We start from the raw sequence: 22,665 nt of genomic DNA on the forward strand, positions 1-22,665 counted from the left end.
GTAAAAATACAACATGCTACGGTTTTCTGAAAAGCCTGATCAGTCAAAAAGACTGAACTGATGAATCCTGAACGGATTGCTCTCCATTCAGAATGCATGGGGATAAAACTGATCAGTTCTTTTTAGGATTTGAGCCCCTAGGACTGAACTCTGCGCCGGAAAAGAAAAACGCAAGTGTGAAAGTAGCCTTAGGAGAACTATTTCCTTCCAAGAGTACCATATGAATGAAAGATTATGTATGAAATAAGAACCTCTTTTTTTACATGTACAGTATAGTTTTTATAAAAATAAAAAATCTTTTTTTTTATTATATTTATCCTTTCTAGGCTTACCATGGGCACCACCAAGCCCTAGAAGTTTTAGTGCAGTCTTTACTTGACCTTGATGTACGGAACAGCACCGGCAGGACTCCTTTGGACCTTGCTGCTTTCAAAGGACATGTTGAATGTGTAGATGTTCTCATCAATCAAGGAGCATCAATATTAGTTAAGGACTATGTCGTCAAAAGGACACCGATTCATTCAGCAGGTAGGACATGCAAGACACAGCACAGACTTTTTTGTGTTATTGTTGTCAAATGTTTAAAGCTTTGTTCTCATCCATTTTTGAGGCTTCCGTTTATCCCCTACAGACAACGGTGGCATCTGACGAACCCCATTTAGTAATGGGGTCCATTCAGTTGCACTGAGGTGTCTGTTCTAAGGAGTCTTTGATGCAGAGCCTTAAAGGGATTCTGTCACCAGATTTAACCCTATTAAGCGAGCTGACATTAGCGTTGTGCTAATGTCAGCTAAACCTAACTAGCCTAGTCCTATTTTTATCTATGCCCCCGTTACGCCAGAAATCTAACTTTTATAATATGCCCTCCTAGCTGCCAAGACTTGGAGGAAGGCGACAAATGTGGGAGAACGGAGCCTCGAGGAGCAGGAACAAGGCTAGTTTAGTTTAGCCGACATTAGCACATTGCTAGCTTAATTCTGGTGACAGAAACCCTTTAATTGAACTCTTAAGCTACATGCACACGACCGCGCCGTGTTTTGCAGTCCGCAAAACACGGATGCCGCCCATTTTCATTCTGCAATTTGCAAAACAGGACAGGCCGCCCATAATAGAAATGCCTGGAATAGAACATGTATCTTTTTTTATTTTTGCAGAGCCACGGATGCGGACAGCACACTGAGTGCTGTCCGCATGTTTTGCGGCCCTATTTAAGTAAATGGGTCCGCATCCAAGCCACAAAAAAAAATGCAGCTTGGATGTGGAACCAAACAACGGTCGTGTGGATGAGGCCTTGGTCTGAAAATGCAACATACATAAAGTGAAATGCACCCGTTTGAAGTGATGTGCACATATACTATATGTAGCCGTTTAGATTGTGAGCATCTTTTTTTTGTTGTTATTGTTTTTTAATTAGCTATAAATGGACATTCAGAGTGTTTGCGGCTCCTCATAGGTAATGCTGACATTCAGACTGCAGTGGATATTCATGATGGAAATGGACAGTAAGTACAAACATTTCAGCAATGTAAAAGTAAAAATACGTTAAAGGGTTGTTTCACTTCAGTAAACGGGACTTATCATGTAGAGAAAGTTAATACAAGACACTTACTAATATATTATTATCCATATTGCTTTCTTTGCTGGCTGGATTCATTTTTCCGCCACATTATACACTGCTCGTTTCCATGGTTACAGACCACCCTGGACTTCATCAGTGGTGGCCGTGTTTACACACTATAGGCAAAAGTGTCAGCCTCTCTGGCCGGGGCCATGGGAGCGCACATAGGCTTGTGCCTTTTCCTGTATTGTGCAAGCACGACCACCGGTGATAGATTGCAGGGTGGTCTGTAACCATGGAAGCGAGCAGTGTATAATGTAATGGAAAAATGAATTCAGCCAGCAAAGGAAGCAATATGGATAATAACAATACATTAGTAAGTGCCTCGCATTAACTTTCTGTACATGATAAATGCCACTTTCTGAAGTGAGACAACCCCTTTAAGGCTATGTTCTCTGTGTTGTGAGCATCTGTCAAGCTATCTGTCAAGGTTCCTCTCACTTTTGATGGCAAAATTAGTTTGACATGCACGTCAGTTAAATGACTGAAATCAAGGACCATTAGACATCATTATGCTAGTGTGAACAGCACTTTACCCAGAACAAAAATAAGTAATATTTCCAACGTATCAATTTATGTACACTACCAAAATTCATTCAAATCAGCCCGCTTTTCACAGTCAGGGACATACTCTATATTCAAGGGTTAATAGAAAATCAGTTTGTTTTTTTGGAGTGTGGAAGAAGCCTAGAGTAAAGGCTCATGCGCACACAATTGCGATCGGCCTTGGGAGCACGGTCCGTGTGTCTGCCGGATCTCCAGGGCCAACCACTGATCTGACTGTATCATAGTATTGTATAATGCAGTCAGTGTAGTACAAAAGATCCGCAGTCAGATATGAACTGACTGCATCATAAAACACATAAGATACAGTCAGTTCAGTGGAGCCGCGGTCGACCCGGGAGATCATGGACAGTTTTTGCTGAGCTGGTCACAGACACGTGCATGAGCCCCTTCATAATTTTGTTGAATTAATTCTTTTTAACGTTTACTCCAGAAAATATAGCTCAGGGTTGCCATATTGATCACTGAGGTCTAGACAATCCCCCTAAAACCAAACACAACTAAAATTGAAAAAGGCTTTGGTACTTAAAAAGATGCCTGCTCTGATAATGCATCTGCTCTTCTTACATAAATAATGTCCACTAGAAGTTAGCAAATTTCCAATATATTTCAGTTGTCCCCACGTAATCACAGGCCTTTCATCTCCGGCTCTTTTCTTCCCACTTCCTCGACCTGTCTGACTGTGTATTCTGCTGGAATCCGCTTCCGTTCTCTGTTTAAAGTGCATAGCTGGATGTCGGCCATAAGGGGATACCTCTGCTGACTGATGCATTTTCCTGTACAGCGTCTTTCTGATTTGTACCTTTGTATTGCTTAGGACTCCATTGATGCTTTCCGTCCTGAACGGGCATACAGAATGTGTTTATTCCTTGCTGAACAAAGGAGCCAACGTGGATGCCAAAGATAAGTGGGGAAGGACAGCGCTGCACCGCGGGGTATGCTCTTCCTGTCATAGATTCCCATGTCTCTGCGGCATCGCCAGAACATTGACTAGATGCAGTAATACTACTGCTAGCTGCTGTATTATGCATGTATTGCTCTGTGCTTACTTCATAATTAATGTACAATGAGCATCTCATATACTTCTGCCATGGGGCATCCTAATAGTCATCTCATTTCTCTGCTTGTAAAAGATGGCCATGGATTTATCTGGTCTCCCGTATTTAGTAAAGCCCAGTTATATGTCACAATGGCCCCCTGTGTTCATACAGAGATTGCTGCTTGTCCTCTCACAAGCGGATCTCTACCAATGGAACAAGTGACAGCCATTTTTCATGCTCTTTTGACATAATGCATTTTATTCATTGCTGTGATGTCCTCTATTTTGGTTTATCACAGACTATTGTGTTGTGTGAATGGGTTTCTTATGTTAGTCATTTGTCCCCTCTTGTTTTCCAGGCAGTGACCGGACATGAGGAGTGTGTGGAGGCATTGCTCCAGCACAGTGCTAACTTCTTGTTACGGGACTGCCGTGGTCGCACCCCCATTCATCTAGCGGCGGCATGCGGTCATATAGGTGTTCTGGGGGCTCTCCTGCAGACTGCTGTATCTGTGGATGTTGTTCCAGCTATAGCAGACAATCACGGATACACATCCCTTCACTGGGCCTGCTATAATGGTATGTTATATTCGTTATCCGGTGACTATGGGATTACGGCGAATAACAAATGCAGAGAAGCTTGTGTGCAGGCACGCCTATTAACCCGATATGTCTGTTTTAGTAAATGCTTGTGCCCGCCCATTATATAACAATGCTGATTTATATTTTCTTAGAACTCTACAAGGTGCTGTTTCTGTTATTCATATTGCAAATGTATGAATAAAGCTGACAACTGTAGGATACAATTCTCCTTGTCTAAGGGCTGTGTTCCTGCTGAGTCAGACACTAGCAAGGCTGATGGGACACACAGAAACTGGTAAAACAGTTCTGAATTAGTAAATTTCTACAAGGAATAACAGGGACGACATTATGAGAAATGCAAGTATTTTCCGAAGTACTTACTTTAGAGTCAACAGTTCCTCTTTACAGAAGTTTTCCGACTTTTTTTTATACTGATGATCTGTCCTCTGGATAGGTCTTCAGTATCTGATTGGCTAGGGTCTCTGGTGTCAGACCCCCACCAATCAGTGGTTTCAGAAGGCTTACCTTAGGCCAGTGAATGGAGTTGAGCTGCGTTACCAAGCATAGCAGCTATACAATGTACCGCACTGTGCTTGGTGAACTGTGAGGAGGCTGCGTTGCCAACCGGAGTGCCATGGTCTCCTCAAACAGCTGATTGGATACTAAGGATAAATCATCAATATAAAAAAGTTTGAAAACCTCTAAGGAAGTAATTGCTTTGTTGATAGCAGATGTACATTCATGTATTTGCACAATCACGATCTCAGGAATCCCCTTAGGGCCTAGATTACTAGCACCTTTTTGAAAATCAGTGGCACACTACTGCCTACTTTTTGTAAGGCTAGTTTCACACTAGTGTTCGGGAGATCTAAAAGGCTGTTCCGCGCAGCCAATCGATTCTCCGCCAGTCCTCACTATAGTTAATGAGGCTGGAAGACATTCAAGTAGCTTTCAGCAATGCAGGATTCAGAGATCCGGCAGGATGTTCCCCACAGGAACATCCTGCCGGATCTACCAACCACTAGTGTGAAACTAGCTTTGTTTAATATTCAAAAGTTGTCTCCATGGCTATAGGTCCTAGATTTTGGACATTTGGTACATGAACCTGGTGGGGACATACCATGTGTCTAGGGATACTAGCCCTGATGTAATGCTGGAGATGTAGCCAGCGTTATTTTGGCACCAGATTTCCCACAGGTTGGTCACTTTACAACGATTTAAGGTTTTTCTGTGATGTGTTTTTGTTGCATTAAAGGGGTTGTCTGGGTTCAGAGCTGAACCCGGACATAGCCATAATTTCACCCCGGCAGCATCCCTGAGGCTAGCATCTCATGCTCCGATGCGCTCCCTTGCCCTGCGCAGGGCACAGGCTCTTTTGTTTATCATAACACACTGCCGGGCAGTGTGTTCGGTGACGTCATCGGCTCTGATGGGCGGGCTTTAGCGCTGCCCTAGATGTTTTACAGGCTAGGGCAGCGCTAAATCCCGCCCATCAGTGCCGGTGACGTCACCAGGCTTCCTGGCAGCCCCATGGAGAGCCCGGTACGTCACTGGATCTCCAAAAAATGCCTTTGCCCTACGCGATTTAGAGAGCCCCCAGAACACCTATATGACCGCATGCTGCTGCTAGATGAATGGGGGTGCGACCTCGGCAGTCCCGTAACAAGAAGTTAGCACTGTGCTGGAGCAATGCCTCCACACACTCCTCATGTCCGGTCACTGCCTGGAAAACAAGAGGGGACAAATGACTAACATAAGCATGAACTGCTCCGATGCTCAAGTCAGGGGGGCTGTCAGGGTGAAAATGGGGGTATGTCCGGGTTCAGCTCTGAACCCGGACAACCCCTTTTAATGCTTTAAGCCACTCAAACTAACGGTGTCTACATCTGTATGTGCAGCAAACTGTTTGAGTATAGCCTTGGGAGTATTGTGAAGCAATTTACTTGAGTAGCGGGTACTTGACTAAAAATACAGAGAAATCCTGGGTTTGGACGGCTACTGATGAGGTCGAATGCACACGGCTGTTTTTCACGGCCGTGAGCGGTCCGTGGAACCGCGGCCTGGATTCCTGCTGAGAGCAGGAGCGCACGGCGTCATTGGTTGCTATGACGCCGTGCGCTCTCTGCTGCCGCCACAGTACAGTAATACACTGGTATGATCTATACCAGTGTATTACTGTGCGGCAGCAGGGAGCGCACGGCGTCATAGCAACCAATGACGCTGTGCGCTCCTGCTCTCAGCAGGAATCCAGGCCGCGGTTTCACGGACCGCTCACGGCCGTGAAAAACGGCTGTGTGCATTCGACCTAAGTCGCAGGTTACCACATCTGTACACAGACTGCAGAACAGTCTTGCAATTTGTCCCCGGAGGCAAACGAGCTTATACTAGTTCTAGATTACCCGTTATTTTAGTCGCCATGGCTTCCCAGTTTAAGGGTTAATTATTATTATTTATTAATAGATGGAAAAACTTGTTATACAGTAACTCATTCTGAATATATCCATTTACAGTATATTAGCTCATATTGCAGCCTATTCAACTTCTTTACATCTGGTTCTGATCTTCCGACTGCTATGGAAATACGTGACTATATCTTTAATCCAGGGTTTTTTAATTCATGTTTTTTTTTGTCCCAAATTGTCCTTTTCTTCTCTTTTCAGGCCATGATGCATGTGTAGAACTGCTGCTGGAACAAGAAGTATTTCAGAAAATGGAAGGAAATTCATTCAGTCCCCTGCATTGTGCAGTGTAAGAGGATCTCCATGTAATAAGGACATTGGTAGTTGGCTGCAAACATCATTCCAGTTTTAACCAAATTTTCCCCCTTTTTTTTTTTTTTAAGCATAAATGACAATGAAGGTGCTGCAGAAATGTTAATAGACACGTTGGGTACAAGCATTGTGAATGCAGTGGACTCCAAAGGAAGGTGTGTATCGGAAGCATGAAATGTATGGTTTCCATATAGGTTGTCATTATTTTTCAGTAATTTTCCAAAATTGCTGAGGTTTTGCTGTGATTTTTGAGATCTGCAGCAAAAAAACACAACGTGTGGATAAACATTAGGCTGGACTTGCATACAAATTTTTATGCCACAGGGAATGTATGTGTGATTCTAACCTTTTAAAGGGGTTGTTCGAAATAATTTGAAATCTCCAACAAGCCCTTAAATGGCACCATTTTGCAGTGCTGGTCCAATTGCTCTGCCACTTTTTGTCTAGATACAACAGCGAAAACATGCGAGTCACTGTCCTTAGTGGTCTACTACTGGGGGCAGTGATTGGCTGCAGAGGTCGCTTGCCATATTCAGAGTGCACATTACTGCACGTCACAGTGGCCAGTGATTGTCCTTAGTCTAACATGTCACTGCTGCTGTTGTGAACAGTCACATGAGTACCAGACCAGCACCACAGAGTAAGGGGCGAGTGCAACTGTTTTTTGTTTATTTTAAGCCATTTTAGAGCTTGTCTGAGTTTTTTATTTTATTATGTCAGACAATCACTTTAATGTGATTTATCAATACCAAATAGGCATTGCAATAATGTGAGGGGTTCATATAAATCTTATTCTTCCGGTAATCCAACTAAAGTACCTGTCTAAATCGAGTAACTAACCTAGTAGCATATAAGTACGACGTTGCAGGAGGCTGGCTAGCCTGTTATGACTCAGGAGCTGTGCCCATGCCATCACTTATGGATGTCCACAGTACTATACAGCTGTCACCCTGCTCTCACTGCAGAGATCGGATATCACTCTGATCCTGGCAGTTTAACCCCTCACTAGCAACCGCAAAAATGAAGTGGTGAGACAGAAGGCTCATGTAAGCAAGGGACCTTCTTACCATACCTCACAGTACACTGTCGGGATGTAATAGAATAGCAGTAAAAATCCCTATGCACTTTAAGGCACCATTCAGACGACCATATTTTTGGTCCACATCCGAGACACATTTTTTGTGGATTTGATGTGGGCACGTTCATTTCAATGGGGCAGCAAAAAATGCAGACAGCACACCATGTGCTGTTCATATCCATACAGTTGTGTTCAAAATAATAGCAGTCAGACTTCACTAACCATGTATTTGTACATGGTAAATAATTTACTAGCAGGTGTAGTAGAGTAATAGAAATCCAACAGTCATGACATGCATGCTGCTGATTCTGTGTAATTGAATCACTAATTGAAAGGGGCATGTTCAAAATAATAGCAGTGTGGAGTTCAATTAGTGAGGTCAAAACAGGTGGGAATTATTGCACTTATTTAAGGAAGAAACGCAGCAAATGTTGTACATGCTGGTTACAGTGCATTTTTTCTCTGAAATTCTGAGTAAAATGGTTAGTTCCAGACATTGTTCATAAGAACAGCATACCTTAAAGGGGTTGTCCGAGTTATGAAAAAAATAAAAAATAAATATAGCACTGAAAATCTGATGGGCAGCAATATATAACTAAGCTAAGCAAGTTTTATGCAAAAAAAAATGATATATATATTTTTCCTCATTTACCTGGTTCTTTTCTGGCCCTTTGTTTACATGCAATAACAACAACCTCTGCCCCTCCCCATGCACTGCTAAGGGAGTGGCTACAAGAGCTGCGCTGAGTGACATGTCTGCCTGCTGGGAGACAGCAGCATGTTGTATGTGTAGGACTAAAAGTCCCAGCTGTATAATGACACTGCTAAGGGAGTGGATACAAGAGCTGCCCTGAGTGCTGGGAGAATCAACAGCAACTTGTAAGTGTAGAACTACAAGTCCCACCTGTATAATGACACTGCTAATACACACAGGATCTTCCCCCTACCTTCTTGTGCAATGCTCTCTAGTCTGTCAGCTCCTGTGCCCAGAATTATCACTGCCTGCAGCTACCTAGTCTGTGCCGATGAAGGGGTTAAGAATCCTAGGAGAGAGCAGACAGCCCGGCAGTCAAGGGGGGCATGGCCAGCACAGTGACGTTTACAGGCTTGTAAACAAACTTTATCAGAGCAGGGAGAGAAGCTGACATCACAGGTCATGTGACCCTCAGTCAAATCTGATAAACCAGGCACTGCAGATAAAGTGAGTTAATTGTAAAGTTGTTATATTTGCCTAGTTAGGAACATAGAACAAAAAATAACTCGGACAACTCCTTTAATTAAAAAGTTGATTGGAGAGGGGAAAACATATAAAGAAGTCCAGAACATGATAGGCTGCTCAGCTAAAATGATTGCAAATGCTTTAAAATGGCAACCAAAACCTAAAGGACAAGAAAGCAAAAAACTTCAGTTCGAATGGATAGAAGAATAGCCAAATTGGCATGGACTTGCCAACAATCAGCTCCAGGAAGATCCAAGAAGGTCTAAAGTTACCTGTTAGTATTGTTACAATTAGAAGAGGCCTATGTGAAGTCAAGCTATCTGCAAGAAGCCCCCCCACTGTTGGAAAAAAAAAGACGTGCTGAAGAGGTTACAATTTGCCAAAGAGCACATTGACTGGCCTAAAGAGAAATGGAGCAACATTTTGTGGATTGATAAGAGTAAGATTGTTCTCATTTTTAGGTCTAGTGGCTGGAGACAGTTTGTCATACGAACCCCAAACACTGAATGGTGAATGGTGGCACAAGCATCATGCTATGGGGATGTTTCTCATACTACGGTGTTGGGCCTATTTATTGCATACCAGGGATCATGGATCAGTTTGAATACATCAGAATACTTGAAGAGGTCATGCTGCCTTATGCTGAAGAGGAAATGCCCTTGAAATGGGCAAGACAACGACCCTAAACACACCAGTAAACGTGCAACATCTTGGTTCCAGACCAACAAGATTGACGTTATGGAGTGGCCAGTAGAAAACTTGTGGGGTGACATAAAAAATGCCGTTTGAGGCAAAACCAGAAAATAGAGAAGAACTGTGGAATGTAGTCCAATCATCCTGGGCTGGAATACCTGTTCACAGGTGCCAGAAGTTGGTTGACTCCATGCAACACAGATGTACAGCAGTTCTCAGAAACAGTGGTTATACAACTGAAAATTAGTTCAATAAGTGATTCAAAGGAAAGCAAAATCTTCAAACATTTTTCAGTTTATATAGTGAATGTTTGAGTTTGTAAAGAAGAATACAAACACTGCAATTTTTTTGAACAGTCTAATAATCACTTTTCTTCTTTTTTTTTTTTTTTTTTTTTTTAGAGGAATAACAAATTTTATATATTTTTCTTCATGTTTTGATTTGGAATAGAATGTGTATTGTTCCCAATGCATTTGTGTGTATGGAAATAAAAGCTATTAGAAGGATTTTGAGCTTTATTCACTTTTCTGAACACACTGCTATTATTTTGAACACAACTGTATGTCCTTTCCACAGTCCAGCAAAAAAGATAGAACATGTCCTTTTCTTGTCCTTTTTTCGGACAAGGATCTGCCAAAAAAAAAAAAAAATGCTGCAACACTGACATCTGTATTTTTTTGCAGATCCGCGCAAAATACATATGGTCGTGTGAATTCACCCTAATACAGCCGTATGGCCGTGTAGAGTGCAAGCAAGAATATTCAATGCCTCCTAATTCACATGACTTCTTTTGCAGGACGCCTCTTCATGCTGCAGCCTTTACAGACCATGTTGAATGTTTGCAGCTTTTGCTCAGCCATAATGCTCAAGTAAATGCTGTGGATTCTTCTGGGAAAACGCCACTAATGATGTCTGCTGAAAATGGGCAAACAAATGCAGTAGGTAAGAATGTCTGTGCACACCAGTTATCATAGAGTCCTGTGCTAGGCTACAGACACCTTTCTTTTTTTCTTGTAGACAAAAAGCTCACACCCATAGGGGCTGGTTTACGCTAGGTTCACATTAGCGTAAAATAATCCAGCAGGCTGCTACGGCTGTCAGCCATACAAAAACCGCTGCATTTGTCAGAAACCGGTGGGATCCCAGTTTAGTCATATGCCGAATACGGTGAAATCCGGAAGGCTGTTCCTCTGCCAGAACAGCCTGCCAGATTTCATAACGCTCCTGTGAACGTAGCCTTATTAAGCTAAATGTGCTAGAATTCTGGCTAAAAGGGGTATTCCCATGAGCAGTTTTCATACTTGCCTGCGGCGAGCGCGACAAACACTTCCTGGATTCGGCTGGGCTTGATTGACGTCTTCGCCGGGCCGCCACTTGCGCAGAAGCCTGAAGATTTTCCCCCGGCCGGGCTGCGCAATGTCCTGAAGGCGCACGCCGCCACGCATGCGCCATGGTGACTTATTTCTGGCCTGTATAGTACAGAGCCAGCGTGCTCGTTCGCGTCTCTGTACTGTACTGGCCAGGAAGAAGTCATCATGGCGCATGCACGGCGGCGTGCGCGTTCAGGACATTGCCCAGCCGGGAGAAAATGTTCTCTCTTCTGCGCAAGTGCGGCCACTGGATTCGACAGGCGAGAGGTGGCCGTAACCATGGGAGACGACAGACAACAATCAGGTAAGAGGGGACTTATTTTCTCAAAAAGGGTGGGAATTGGGTAATAAAATGTATTTACAAAAATGATCACCGGCAAATCATTAACAGATTTAACAGTGATCATTGTGATGGGAATACCCCTTTAACTTGCACACAAAAAACAGGTTTGCAACATTTATGTATTGTTTAAATGTGTTCCCCACCCGACAAGGGTCATAGATTAAGATGCAGCAATTTTTGCGCAGAATAAGGGCTCATGCACATAAATGCATTTTCTTTCAGTGTCCATTCCAATTTTTTGTTTTTTTTTGCAGACCGTATGCTGAATCCTCAAAAAAAATAAGTTATTCCATGTGCTTTCTGTTCCGCAAAAAAAACATGTCCTATTTATTGTCCGTATTACAGCCAAGGATAGTACTGTTCTATTAGGGGCCAGCTGTTCCGTTCTGCAAAATACGGAAAGCGCACGGACGTCATACGTATTTTTTGAGGACCGCTAAATACATACGGCCGTGTGCATGAGCCCTAAGCCTAATGAAAAAGTAGTGTAACATTTGACAGAACTGTCTAAAGATGCATCAGATTTACTATCCATTTTGAGCTGCTTTGATAAATTTGGTGCGTTTTCATGCTGTCTGCCCTCAGTTTGCACTGCTTAAATCTTAAACAGGATTAGTAAATCTGAACAGGAAATGTGTTTTCCAGCACTTTTTTTTTTTTTTTCTTATTCAATATATTAGGACTTTGAAATGCTAAACACAAACCACATATTCCGTGTAAAATGATCCTCTGTTTTAGATGCCTTGTAAGAGGATGATGGTGCACTTAAAGGGGTTCTGCACTTTGTTTTAACTGATGATCTATTCTCTGGATAGATCATCAGCTTGGGACCCCCACCGATTAGCTGTTGGAAAAGGCAGCGGCGCTCCAGTAGCGCCGCGGCCTTCTCACTGTTTTACCGCTGGCCCAGTGACGTCACGTCTAGTATCAACTAGCGCGGGCGGGGCTAAGATCCATTCAAGTGAACAGAGCTTATCCCCAACCATGCTAGTTGATAACTAGTCGTGACCTCACTGGGCCTGAACCCCTTTAAACAACTCCAGATCATCAGATTTTTTTTTTATTTTTTTTCTTTGAGTGAGGCTGCACCAGGTGAAAAAAATTACCTACACTTCCGTTTTCCCCTGCAGCCATTATTGTACCTGATTTTCTTTGCATGTGCGGCTTTGTTCACTTTTATATTATTCATATGTTTATTGTCTAATTAATTTTCAGTGTAAAAGCCTCCATACAAATTAGTGTATTATTATCCTCGGTCCACAGTCTAATGCAGGGATGCCCAACCTGTGGCCCTCCAGCTGTTTTGAAACTACAACTCCCACCATGCCCTGCTGTAGGCTGATAGCTGTAGACTGTCCGAGCATGCTGGGAGTTGTAGTTTTGCAACAGCTGGAGGGCCGCAGGTTCGGCATCCCTGGTCTAATGTGTATGGGAGTTCCTCACTCTCCCGCGACAGATGATGTCAGGGGAAAGAAGGATGGGGTGCAGTGATTATTTTTGTCTGATCCTTTAGTTCTCACAGGAGGTAAGCTGCCATCAGAAGTGTCTGGCAGCGCTTTCTCCTCTCACCACTCTATACACATACACATTTGACTGATCTGAATGTGTATGGGGGAGTGAGGGGAGAGAGCTGTTTTTTGACCAACCGCAAAATGAATGTGCATGGGGGCCTGAAGGCAGCACAGTCTTTGGTCGGCTGTGGGTAAACCACCAGGTTTACATCAACTTGTGTTTAACCTGAGCCTAAAATGTAAATGCAAAATGCTGTCTATCATTACTATTGCTTATTGTAGCGCCATATATTTGCCAGTAGGTGTCACTAGAACATTTACATATAGGATTGGTTTTGCAGCTCAATGCAGTTCCAGTGATGGCTAACCATGGTGATTTTCTTAACGAACGTGCAAGTTCCCATTAAATACAAACCCCCACGATCAGCTGTATGAAGAGAACGCAGCGGTCCTGCGTGTGCTGCCTTCTCTCTTCTGTTTACCTGTTCGCCTTCGACATTGCATCGGTGAGCAGTGTAATTACAGCTCCGCCATCACATTCACTTGAATGGGACGGAATGTAACTGTACCATTCGAGTGACTGGGACGGCGGAGTTGTAATGACACTGCTCTCCTCTGGGCTCACAGGAGCACTGCGTTCTCTTCCTACAACTGCGGGGGTGCCAGTAGTCAGGCCCTGTCGATCTGATTATTGATATTCTGTTTTCCTGCAGCCATGGGCTGTAATATTTTGAGGTGGTTTTTGTGTGCATTACATAGTGTTAATTTAATGTATTTTTTTTTTTGTTTTTTTTCTCTTCAGAGGTGTTGGTTAGCAGTGCTAAAGCTGATCTAACCCTGCAGGATAACAATAAGAATACTGCACTGCATTTGGCATGCAGCAAGGTATGTATCTGTAGACTGCGAAATTAAGTACCGTTGAAGAATGTGCATCAAATAAGATGAATTATGGGGATAAGTCACCTTTCTTAACCTTTGAATTGCCTGAGCTTTCATATGCAGTGGCTTCCAACAATACCACTGGTTTGTATGGTAGGTGACTGTACATGTACTGGCAACTCAAGAGCGGAGAATGGGTTATTGGGGGCCCCTTTTTCAGTAGCTAAAGGCATCTGTGTTGGTCCCATCTTCATATTTGCCGGCATTGCTGAGAGAAATTGTTTTAATATATGCAAATGAGCCTCTTGAGCAACAAGGGTGTTGGCAATACACCTAGAGGCTCGGCTCTCTCTGCAACTGCCACGTCCTCTGCACTTTGATTAACAGGGCCAGAAGTGATTATGTTTTCCCTGTCAGTCTAGGTCGAGAAAGCAGAGCCTCTAGGTGTAATGGTAACGCCCCTGTTGCTCCTAAAGGCTAATTTGCATATATTACAACTTAATTTTTCTCATGGCCATATATTCGAGTAGTCTTTATAGAAGTATAAAAGTCTTGGAAAACCCCTTTAAAACATTGGCACTGATGTCCGATGGTTTAATAAGCTTGATTCTAGTTTATTAGCATTGTCCTTTACCTCCAACCTGTTACTGAGGTCCCAAAATGGCTGCTGATAGAGAGTCATGTGACCAGTCCCATCCATCAGCAGCATCCATTGACTTACACTGAGGATGGACAGGGAAGTAGTGCAGTCCGTCTGCAATGTCAGTCATTGGTGGCCGTTGAGGGACAGGATTGCCCTGCATTTTCATGGTGATAGAATATGCAGTTTGCTGGGGTGCAAGGCCTTTGTCACTCTGTAATAATGAGGTACCACAGTGTATTTTATTTCTTCCTTCTCTTGTAGGGTCATGAAACTAGTGCCTTGTTAATACTAGAGCAAATTACTGACCGAAACCTCATCAATGCAACAAATGCAGCTTTGCAGACGTAAGTGATTTATTAATATTGTATGAGAACATATGTCGGTGTGAGCAACCAAACTGACTCCCATGTAATGAAAGCCTCAACACTTCTTCTGTTATTGGTCTTTATATATTTCTTCTTTAGGGTACAGCCACACAGGGTGGAATTTGGAATTTGTTACATATTTTACTGCAGATTTGCCATGAAATTCACCACATGCATTGCAAAGGGTAAAATCTACAGCGTAAGGCTACTTTCACACTAGTGTTCGTCGGTCCGCTCGTGAGCTCCGTTTGAAGGGGCTCACGAGCGGACCCGAACGCTTCCGTCCAGCCCTGATGCAGTCTGAATGGATGCGGATCCGCTCAGACTGCATCAGTCTGGCGGCGTTCAGCCTCCGCTCCGCTCGCCTCCGCACGGACAGGCGGACAGCTGAACGCTGCTTGCAGCGTTCGGGTGTCCGCCTGGCCGTGCGGAGGCGTGCGGATCCGTCCAGACTTACAATGTAAGTCAATGGGGACGGATCCGTTTGAAGATGCCACAATATGGCTCAATCTTCAAGCGGATCCGTCCCCCATTGACTTTACATTGAAAGTCTGGACGGATCCGTACGAGGCTATTTTCACACTTAGCTTTTATATGCCAATATAATGCAGACGGATCCGTTCTGAACGGAGCCTCCGTCTGCATTATTATGATCGGATCCGTTCAGAACGGATCCGATCGAACGCTAGTGTGAAAGTAGCCTAAATTGAAATTTTGTTCTGTATAGGCCCTTTGTGGACATACAAAAAGGCGTGTGGTAACTCACTTGTTGTGACAGATGGTTTAGCGGAGTGCTAAAAAAAGGGTTTTCCCTGGAAACCCTATAATGTCCATAAATATGATTAATTATGTATAGTAGGCACTATCATCCAGAACTATACCAATATATTGTACAAACCCAAGTGTAGTACAGGGTTTTATATCCCGGGGACCAATTAGTTAGGTGTTTTGGCCACTGGAATATATTATATAGTGTTTAATTTATAAGAAATTTCATACATATGGTTCCTAAAAAAAAATATATATATAATTTATTACAAATTTTTAATTTAAAAAAAATATGTAAATATTTCAGATAAGTCTCTTAATTATTATGGTACAATATGTCCATGTACAGGGATGTAGTTCAGTGATTGTGACATGTAGAAAAGAGAGAACTGAAAAATGTATAAAGTCCAGTGCTGTAAAAAATAATAATGATTCAAGTCCAGTGATTGGAAAAAGTTAATTAAGGTAACTCAAAAAGGTGATGGTAAAAATTATAGAGACATGATTTAAATATATAGATATAATCTGTGGAACAAATGTAATCCGGGGGGTAAAGATACTTGTATAGTAATAAAAAAATATCCTGGTAGTGATATAGAAATGGGTATATTGGAAAAAAAATAAAAAAACTGTTCCTCTGTATCAAATAATGATGTTTCACAACATTTGGAATATTTGATGATGACTACAATGTAGCTCAATTACCATACAGTTGCTCTGATACGGTCCTCTCCCGCCCTTCCTCTTTCTGCGCTGTGTTTGGGTTGGCACGCTTGTATTCCCGGTTTGTGGCTGTGGACTGTATCACTCGCTGGCTAATAGAGTTGCTGGAGATTGTGGCTGTGTATAGGGGTTGTAGGAGATTCCCCGACAGCGCAGAAAGCAGAAGGGCGGGAGAGGACCGTATCAGAGCAACTGTATGGTAATTGAGCTACATTGTAGCCATCATCAAATATTCCAAATATTGTGAAACATCATTATTTGATACAGAGGAACAGTTATTTTTTCAATCTACCCATTTCTATATCACTACCGGGCAGGGTGGATAAAAATCAATGATTTATTTTTTTTTATCAGATTTTTTCATTTAAATCATTTTTTTTTTTTTTTTTTTTTTTTTTTTTTTTTTATATATAAAATTATTTTTGAGGAAAATATATTACTATCCAAAGGTTATTCCATTATGAAATAAAGATTAGTTTTTTTTATTACCGGTATGTAGAATAAGGCTGTATAGGTTTCATTTTTTTTTTTGGTAAATAAATTCCATTAATCCATTCACAATGTCATGCTCTTCCAGAGGTTTTTGTAAGATTATTGGGCAGTTTCTCTGCCTACAAGATATTATCACAGATGCTTGGTTTACATTTGCAGTTCTCAAAACTGAATTTGACTCAGCAGAGATCACAGCAAAAATGTTATAACATGAACAGAGTTGAGAAAAAGACATTAATCCTAACTTCTACAAACCTATGAATACAGAATCAACCTAATCAAACTAATATAAAAAGTTGTTGTTCTAAAAATCTTCATCTATTTGCATATTATAAGTTATACCAGCAAGAATTAGTCTTTATGTAGAAAACGATGATTTAACTCAAGCCTTACTGACTAGTGATTTAAATCTAATCCACCCTGCTACCGGGATATCTTTTATTACTATACAACTATCTTTACCCCCGGATTAAATTTTTGGGTTCAAATCACATTCTCGATCTACAGATTATATCTATATTTTTAAATCATGTCTCTGTAATTTTTATCATCACCTTTTTTAGTTACCTTAATTAACTTTTTCCAATCACTGGACTTGTATCATTATTATTTACAGCACTGGACTTTATTTTTTAATATTTTGTATTTTATATATTTTTTTTATAGTTTTCTCTTTTCTACACTTCAGTCACTGAACTACATCCCTCTACATGGACATATTGTAACATAATTATTAAGAGACTTAGCTGGAATATTTATTACGTTTTTTTTATTAATTCTTTTATAAATTATATATATATATATTTTTTAGAAACTATATGTACCTATATGAAATTCCGTAGGAATTAAACACTATATAATATATTCCAATGGCCAAAGCACCTAACTAATTGGTCCCCGGGATATGAAACCCTGCACTACACTTGGGTTTCTACAATATATTGGTACAGTTCTGGATGATAGTGCCTACTATACAATATTAATCTTATCCTTTTTTCGCTTTTTATGTTTTCGAACGTATTTAAAATTTTCTCACTGTTTTCTTATATTAGTGCAGTTGACTCCTATCTGCACAGTAAAATGGGTATAGGCCATGAATCAGTCCTGTGTAATGCATCCAGGTCTAACTGAATAAACATGCTGTCAGTCATGTAACCCATGGCATTCAGTAAGTGACATGGTTACAATGCCAATCATTCAGAATTTTGTCTCTCAACACATCAACTATTGGCTACGCCTCAGAGGCTCGTGGCTCCACCATTACCAGGCATGTGTATTATGGCTGAAATGTCGCCTTCAAACTGCTTTTCACCTGTTAGATACCTAGACAGTTGTTAAAGGAATTCTAATCGATATGAGATCAGTGGGCGTCTGACCCCTGGTACCCCTACTACTCAGGTGTTTGAGGAAGCCACAGTGCTCATGGGAGCTCTGGTGATTGCCACAGCCTTCTTGCAGTCTACCACAGCGCAGTACAATTTATAGCGGCTGTGCTTAGTATTGCAGATCAGTCCTAATTCACTTGAATGGGACTGAGCTGCACCTAGGCCATGTGACTGATGAACATGACATCACATGACTTACAGAGCGCCGCCAGCCTGAAGTTGGAATCCCACGGATCAGATATTGAACTATCCTGAGGATATGCCACCCACATCTGTCCTGGAGAACCCCTTTAACTGAAGTGGTCATGTGTGTCTAAGGGTCACATGACTGGCCCCATGTTTATTATAGGTTTCCTATTCATTTCACCTTTTATAGATGCAATACACATGACTAAAGCTGCCTTTTTTTTTTTTTTTTTTTTATATATAAGATGTGAGCATACTTTTTAATACATAAATTCCTGATCAAACATTTAAGACCACTTGAAAAATTGCAAAAAATCATATTTAGCATGGCTGGATCTTAACAAGGTTCCAAGTAGAGCTTCAACATGCAACAAGAAGAAATGGGAGTGAGACAAAACATTTTTTGAGCATTCAATTAATAGAAAATAACGATTAAACTGAAACAGGCTGTTTTTCAGCTGATCAAAAGTTTAGGACCACATGCCTTTAAAAGGCCAAATCTGTGCAAAGATGTGGATTCATTGTCATTTTCTGTCAGGTAGTCACACGTTGTGATGGCAAAGGCAATAAAACTCTCTTTTTGAACATGGTCGGGTTGTTGAACTGCATAAGCAGGGTCTCTCACAGCGCACCATCGCTGCTGAGGTGGGACGCAGTAAGACAGTCATTTGGAATTTCTTAAATGATCCTGAGGGTTATGGAACAAAAAAGTCAAGTGGAAGACCCAAAAAATGTCATCAGCACTGAGCCGGAGGATCCAATTGGCTGTTCGTCAAGACACTGGACGATCCTCAACCCAAATTAAGGCCCTTACTGGTGCTGACTGCAACCCTATAACCATCAGACGGCATCTGTGACCGAAGGGCTTCAAAAACAAAAAATGTCTTCAAAGACCTCACCTCCTTGAACGCCACAGAACTGCTCGTTTGGACTTTGCATGAGAGCACCAAACATGGGACATTCAAAGGTGGAAGAAAGTTTTATTCTCAGAGAATTTTTTTTTACCTTGATGGTCCTGATGATTTTCAACTTTACTGGCATGACAAGCAGATCTCACCTGAGATGTTTTCTACGCGCCACAGTGGAGGGGGCGCTATAATGGTGTGGGGTGCTTTTTCCTTTAGTGGAACAATGGAGCTTCAGGAAGTGCAGGGGCGTCAAACGTCCGCTGGCTATGTTCAGATGTTGCAGAGAGCATTCTCTGATTCGGTTTCGATACCATGAAAAAGTATTGCAATACTCGATACCATTCGATACCACGCGGAAAAAAAAGAAACCAAAAAAGCCACGTGCATTCCGCATTTTAACACAACCTAGATTTTATTTTATATTTTAATAGTTTGGACTTTTCTGACGTGGCGATATGTAATATGTTTATTATTTATATATTTTATATGTGAAATTGGGAAAAGGGGGTGATTTATACTTCATATTTTGGTGGGGGGTTGTTTTTTTTTTTACTTTATACACTTTTTACTTAATTATTTCCCCCCTTAGGGGCTAGAACCTGGGATCTTTCATCCCTTGTCCTATTCAGCCTGATAGATCTCTATCAGGGTGAATAGGACTTCACACTGTCCCTGCTGCTCTGTGCTTTGTGCACACAGCATCAGGGATGTTACCATGGCAGCCAGGGCTTCTGTAGCGTCCTGGCTGCCATGGTAACCGATCGGAGCCCCAGGCTTACACAGCTGGGGCTCCGATCAGAAGCTGCCACTGCACCACCAATGAGGGGGAGGGGAGAGGACCCTGTGCCCACTGCCACCAGTGATTTTAATACTGGGGGGTTGAGAGGGGCCTGTGCACTGTGCCAACAATGATTTTAATGGGATGGGGGGTCGAGGGGTGGCACACTGCACCACCAATGATAATTACCCTTTTATACAGGAGGCGGGTACTGGCAGATCAGCGTCAGTTAACCCCTTAGGTGCCGCACCTGAGGGGTTAACTGCCGCTGATCGCAGCTCCCTGTCAGGGGCAGGGTGCCGGCAATGCGATTCTGCTGCCGGCACCCGCCTCCTGTATTGTGTTAAAGACTGACTGACTACTTTTCCTGGGTCCAGACTAAGTATCGGGCTACACAGAGCGGCGCCCAGCGATGTCCCAGCACTCACCATTATTCCTGGGTGCCGCTCCGTTCGCCCGCAGTGCCCCATTACTGTCTCCTCTCCTGCTCCACATGCTGCTGATTACTATCGGAGCGATGGGAGGAGACATCAGCTTCACTAGTGGGCGTTCCTTCTCCCTCCGCTGCGATTGGACAGCGCTACAGCCAAGGAGAAGGAACGCCCACTAGTGAAGCTGATGTCTCCTCCCATCGCTCCGATAGTAATCAGCAGCATGTGGAGCAGGAGAGGAGACAGTAATGGGGCACTGCGGGCGAACGGATGGCGCCCAGGACTAATGGTGAGTGCTGGGACATTGCTGGGCGCCGCTCTCTGTGTGGGAATAGTCCTATCATTGGTGGCTCAGTGCGCCCGCCGCTCCTCTGCCCCTCTCTTCTCATTGGTGGCACAGTGCGCCTGCCCCTCCTCCGCTCCTCTCTTCTCATTGGCGGCAGCAGCACGGGGGGGGGGGGGGGGGGGGAGAGAGAGGACAGCTTCCTTCTCCCCGTGCTGCTGAGAGAACATGAGCGCGCCGATAGCAGCGCGCTCATGTTCAGGGATACTAGACTGCGCAGAAGCGCAGCCCAGTATCGAAAAAAACTGAAATCCCGGTATCGTATCGATACCGGGACAAAAGTATCGATTGGGTATCGAAATTTCGATACCCGCAACAACCCTACTGAGGGCCCTCGTCTGTGTGGTAACGACTGGGTTTTTCAACAGGACAACGCTACAGTACACAATGTGCCCGCAGGACAAGGGACTTATTCCAGGAGAATAACATCACTCTTTTAGCCCATCTTGCGTGTTCCCCTGATCTAAATCCAATTGAGAACCTTTGGGGATGGATGGCAAGGGAAGTTTACAAAAATGGACAACAGTTCCAGACAGTAGATGGCCTTTGTGCGTCCGTCTTCACCACTTGGAGAAATGTTCCCACTCACCTCATGGAAGCGCTTGCATCAAGCATGCCGAAACAAATTTTTTAAGTGATCAACAATAACGGCAGAGCTACTCATTACTGAGTTCATGTTTGGAAGTTGGATTTCTGTTTTTGGGGGGGTTTAGGTTTTTTTTTTTTTTTTTTTTTTTTTGGAGGTGTGGTCCTAAACTTTTGATCAGCTGAAAAACAACCTGTTTCAGTTTATTCGTTGTTTTCATTAAATTGAATGCTCAAAAAGTGTTTTGTCTCACTCCCATTTCTTCTTGTTGCATGGTGAGGCTCTACTTGGAACCTTGTTAAGATCCAGCCATGCTAAATATGATTTTTTGCCATTTTTCAAGTGGTCTTAAAACCAAATAAACATATCACAATTTTTTTTTTTCTAGTTGCGTAAGGGAATCTGGAGATAAAAATGATTAATTGTATTTTATACATCTTTTGCAGACCTCTGCACGTAGCCGCTCGAAACGGGTTAACGGTTGTTGTCCAGGAACTTCTGGGAAAAGGAGCAAGTGTATTGGCAGTCGATGAAAATGGTACATGATGAAATCTATCATAAACACATTGGGGAAAATTTACTAATGCGACTGCATCCAGACTTTGACATAAAATGTGGCAAAGTTTGTAGCATTTGTGATTAAAGGTAATCGCCTGATTAAAACACTGTTTTGTTGATCTGGGGCTCTGTTCCTGAGTTATGATATATTTTTTTAATATGCAAATTAGGCCTCTGGTGCAGTACGGTTCTCATGGCACACTACGCCAGACACCACCTTTCCTCACTATCCCCAGGCTATTCGAAGACAGATCCAGTACTCTAGTCTATGGGACTCCAACCTTATCTTCTGGGACTCCTTCCTATGCACAAAACACACCCTCTATTTCCTTTGCCCAATCAGATGGTTAACAGATAATGTTATGAGATGTGTCCTGCCGTCCAGTCAATCCACTTGGTGACCAAACAAGATGACCCTCATTTCACTGAAGGACTCATTGCATATTAAGAAAAAGCATCATAACTCGGGAACTGAGCCTCGAATCAATCAAAGAAATACAGTGTTTTAGGCTACTTTCACACTAGCATTTTTGCTGGATCCGGCAGGGTTCATCAAAACCGCTTCCATTACTGATAATACAACCATCTGCATCCGTTATGAACAGATCCGGTTGTATTATCTGTAACATTGCCAAGACGGATCCGTCATAAACTCCATTGAAAGTCAATGGGGGACGGATCAGTTTTCTGTTGTCAGAGAAAACGGAACCATCCCCATTGACTTGCAGTGTGGGCTGCGGTTTGCTCTCCGGTATGAGAACGGAGCGGAATGCATTTTGGCGCATTCTGTTCAGTTACGTTTGGTCCCCATTGACAATGAATGGGGACAAAA

General features: G+C 42.6%; 1 protein-coding gene across 8 annotated transcripts in view; it reads left to right on the forward strand.

Annotated features, from left to right (window-relative positions):
* ANKRD28 (ankyrin repeat domain 28) overlaps positions 1 to 22,665 on the forward strand; it is a 146,596-nt gene that overhangs the window by 118,134 nt on the left and 5,797 nt on the right. For 7 of the 8 annotated variants that reach the window (XM_044294927.1, XM_044294921.1, XM_044294924.1 and 4 more), the window contains 10 exons: positions 327 to 528; positions 1,415 to 1,502; positions 3,000 to 3,117; positions 3,581 to 3,800; positions 6,464 to 6,551; positions 6,646 to 6,729; positions 10,361 to 10,506; positions 13,591 to 13,673; positions 14,572 to 14,654; positions 21,722 to 21,813. In XM_044294927.1, coding sequence (XP_044150862.1) covers positions 327 to 528; positions 1,415 to 1,502; positions 3,000 to 3,117; positions 3,581 to 3,800; positions 6,464 to 6,551; positions 6,646 to 6,729; positions 10,361 to 10,506; positions 13,591 to 13,673; positions 14,572 to 14,654; positions 21,722 to 21,813 — 1,204 coding nt within the window. The remainder of the gene's footprint in view (positions 1 to 326; positions 529 to 1,414; positions 1,503 to 2,999; positions 3,118 to 3,580; positions 3,801 to 6,463; positions 6,552 to 6,645; positions 6,730 to 10,360; positions 10,507 to 13,590; positions 13,674 to 14,571; positions 14,655 to 21,721; positions 21,814 to 22,665) is intronic. The other variant, XM_044294923.1, reaches the window with a different exon arrangement.

The sequence above is a fragment of the Bufo gargarizans genome, chromosome 5 (assembly GCF_014858855.1).
Source record: "Bufo gargarizans isolate SCDJY-AF-19 chromosome 5, ASM1485885v1, whole genome shotgun sequence".
Lineage (NCBI taxonomy): Eukaryota > Metazoa > Chordata > Amphibia > Anura > Bufonidae > Bufo > Bufo gargarizans.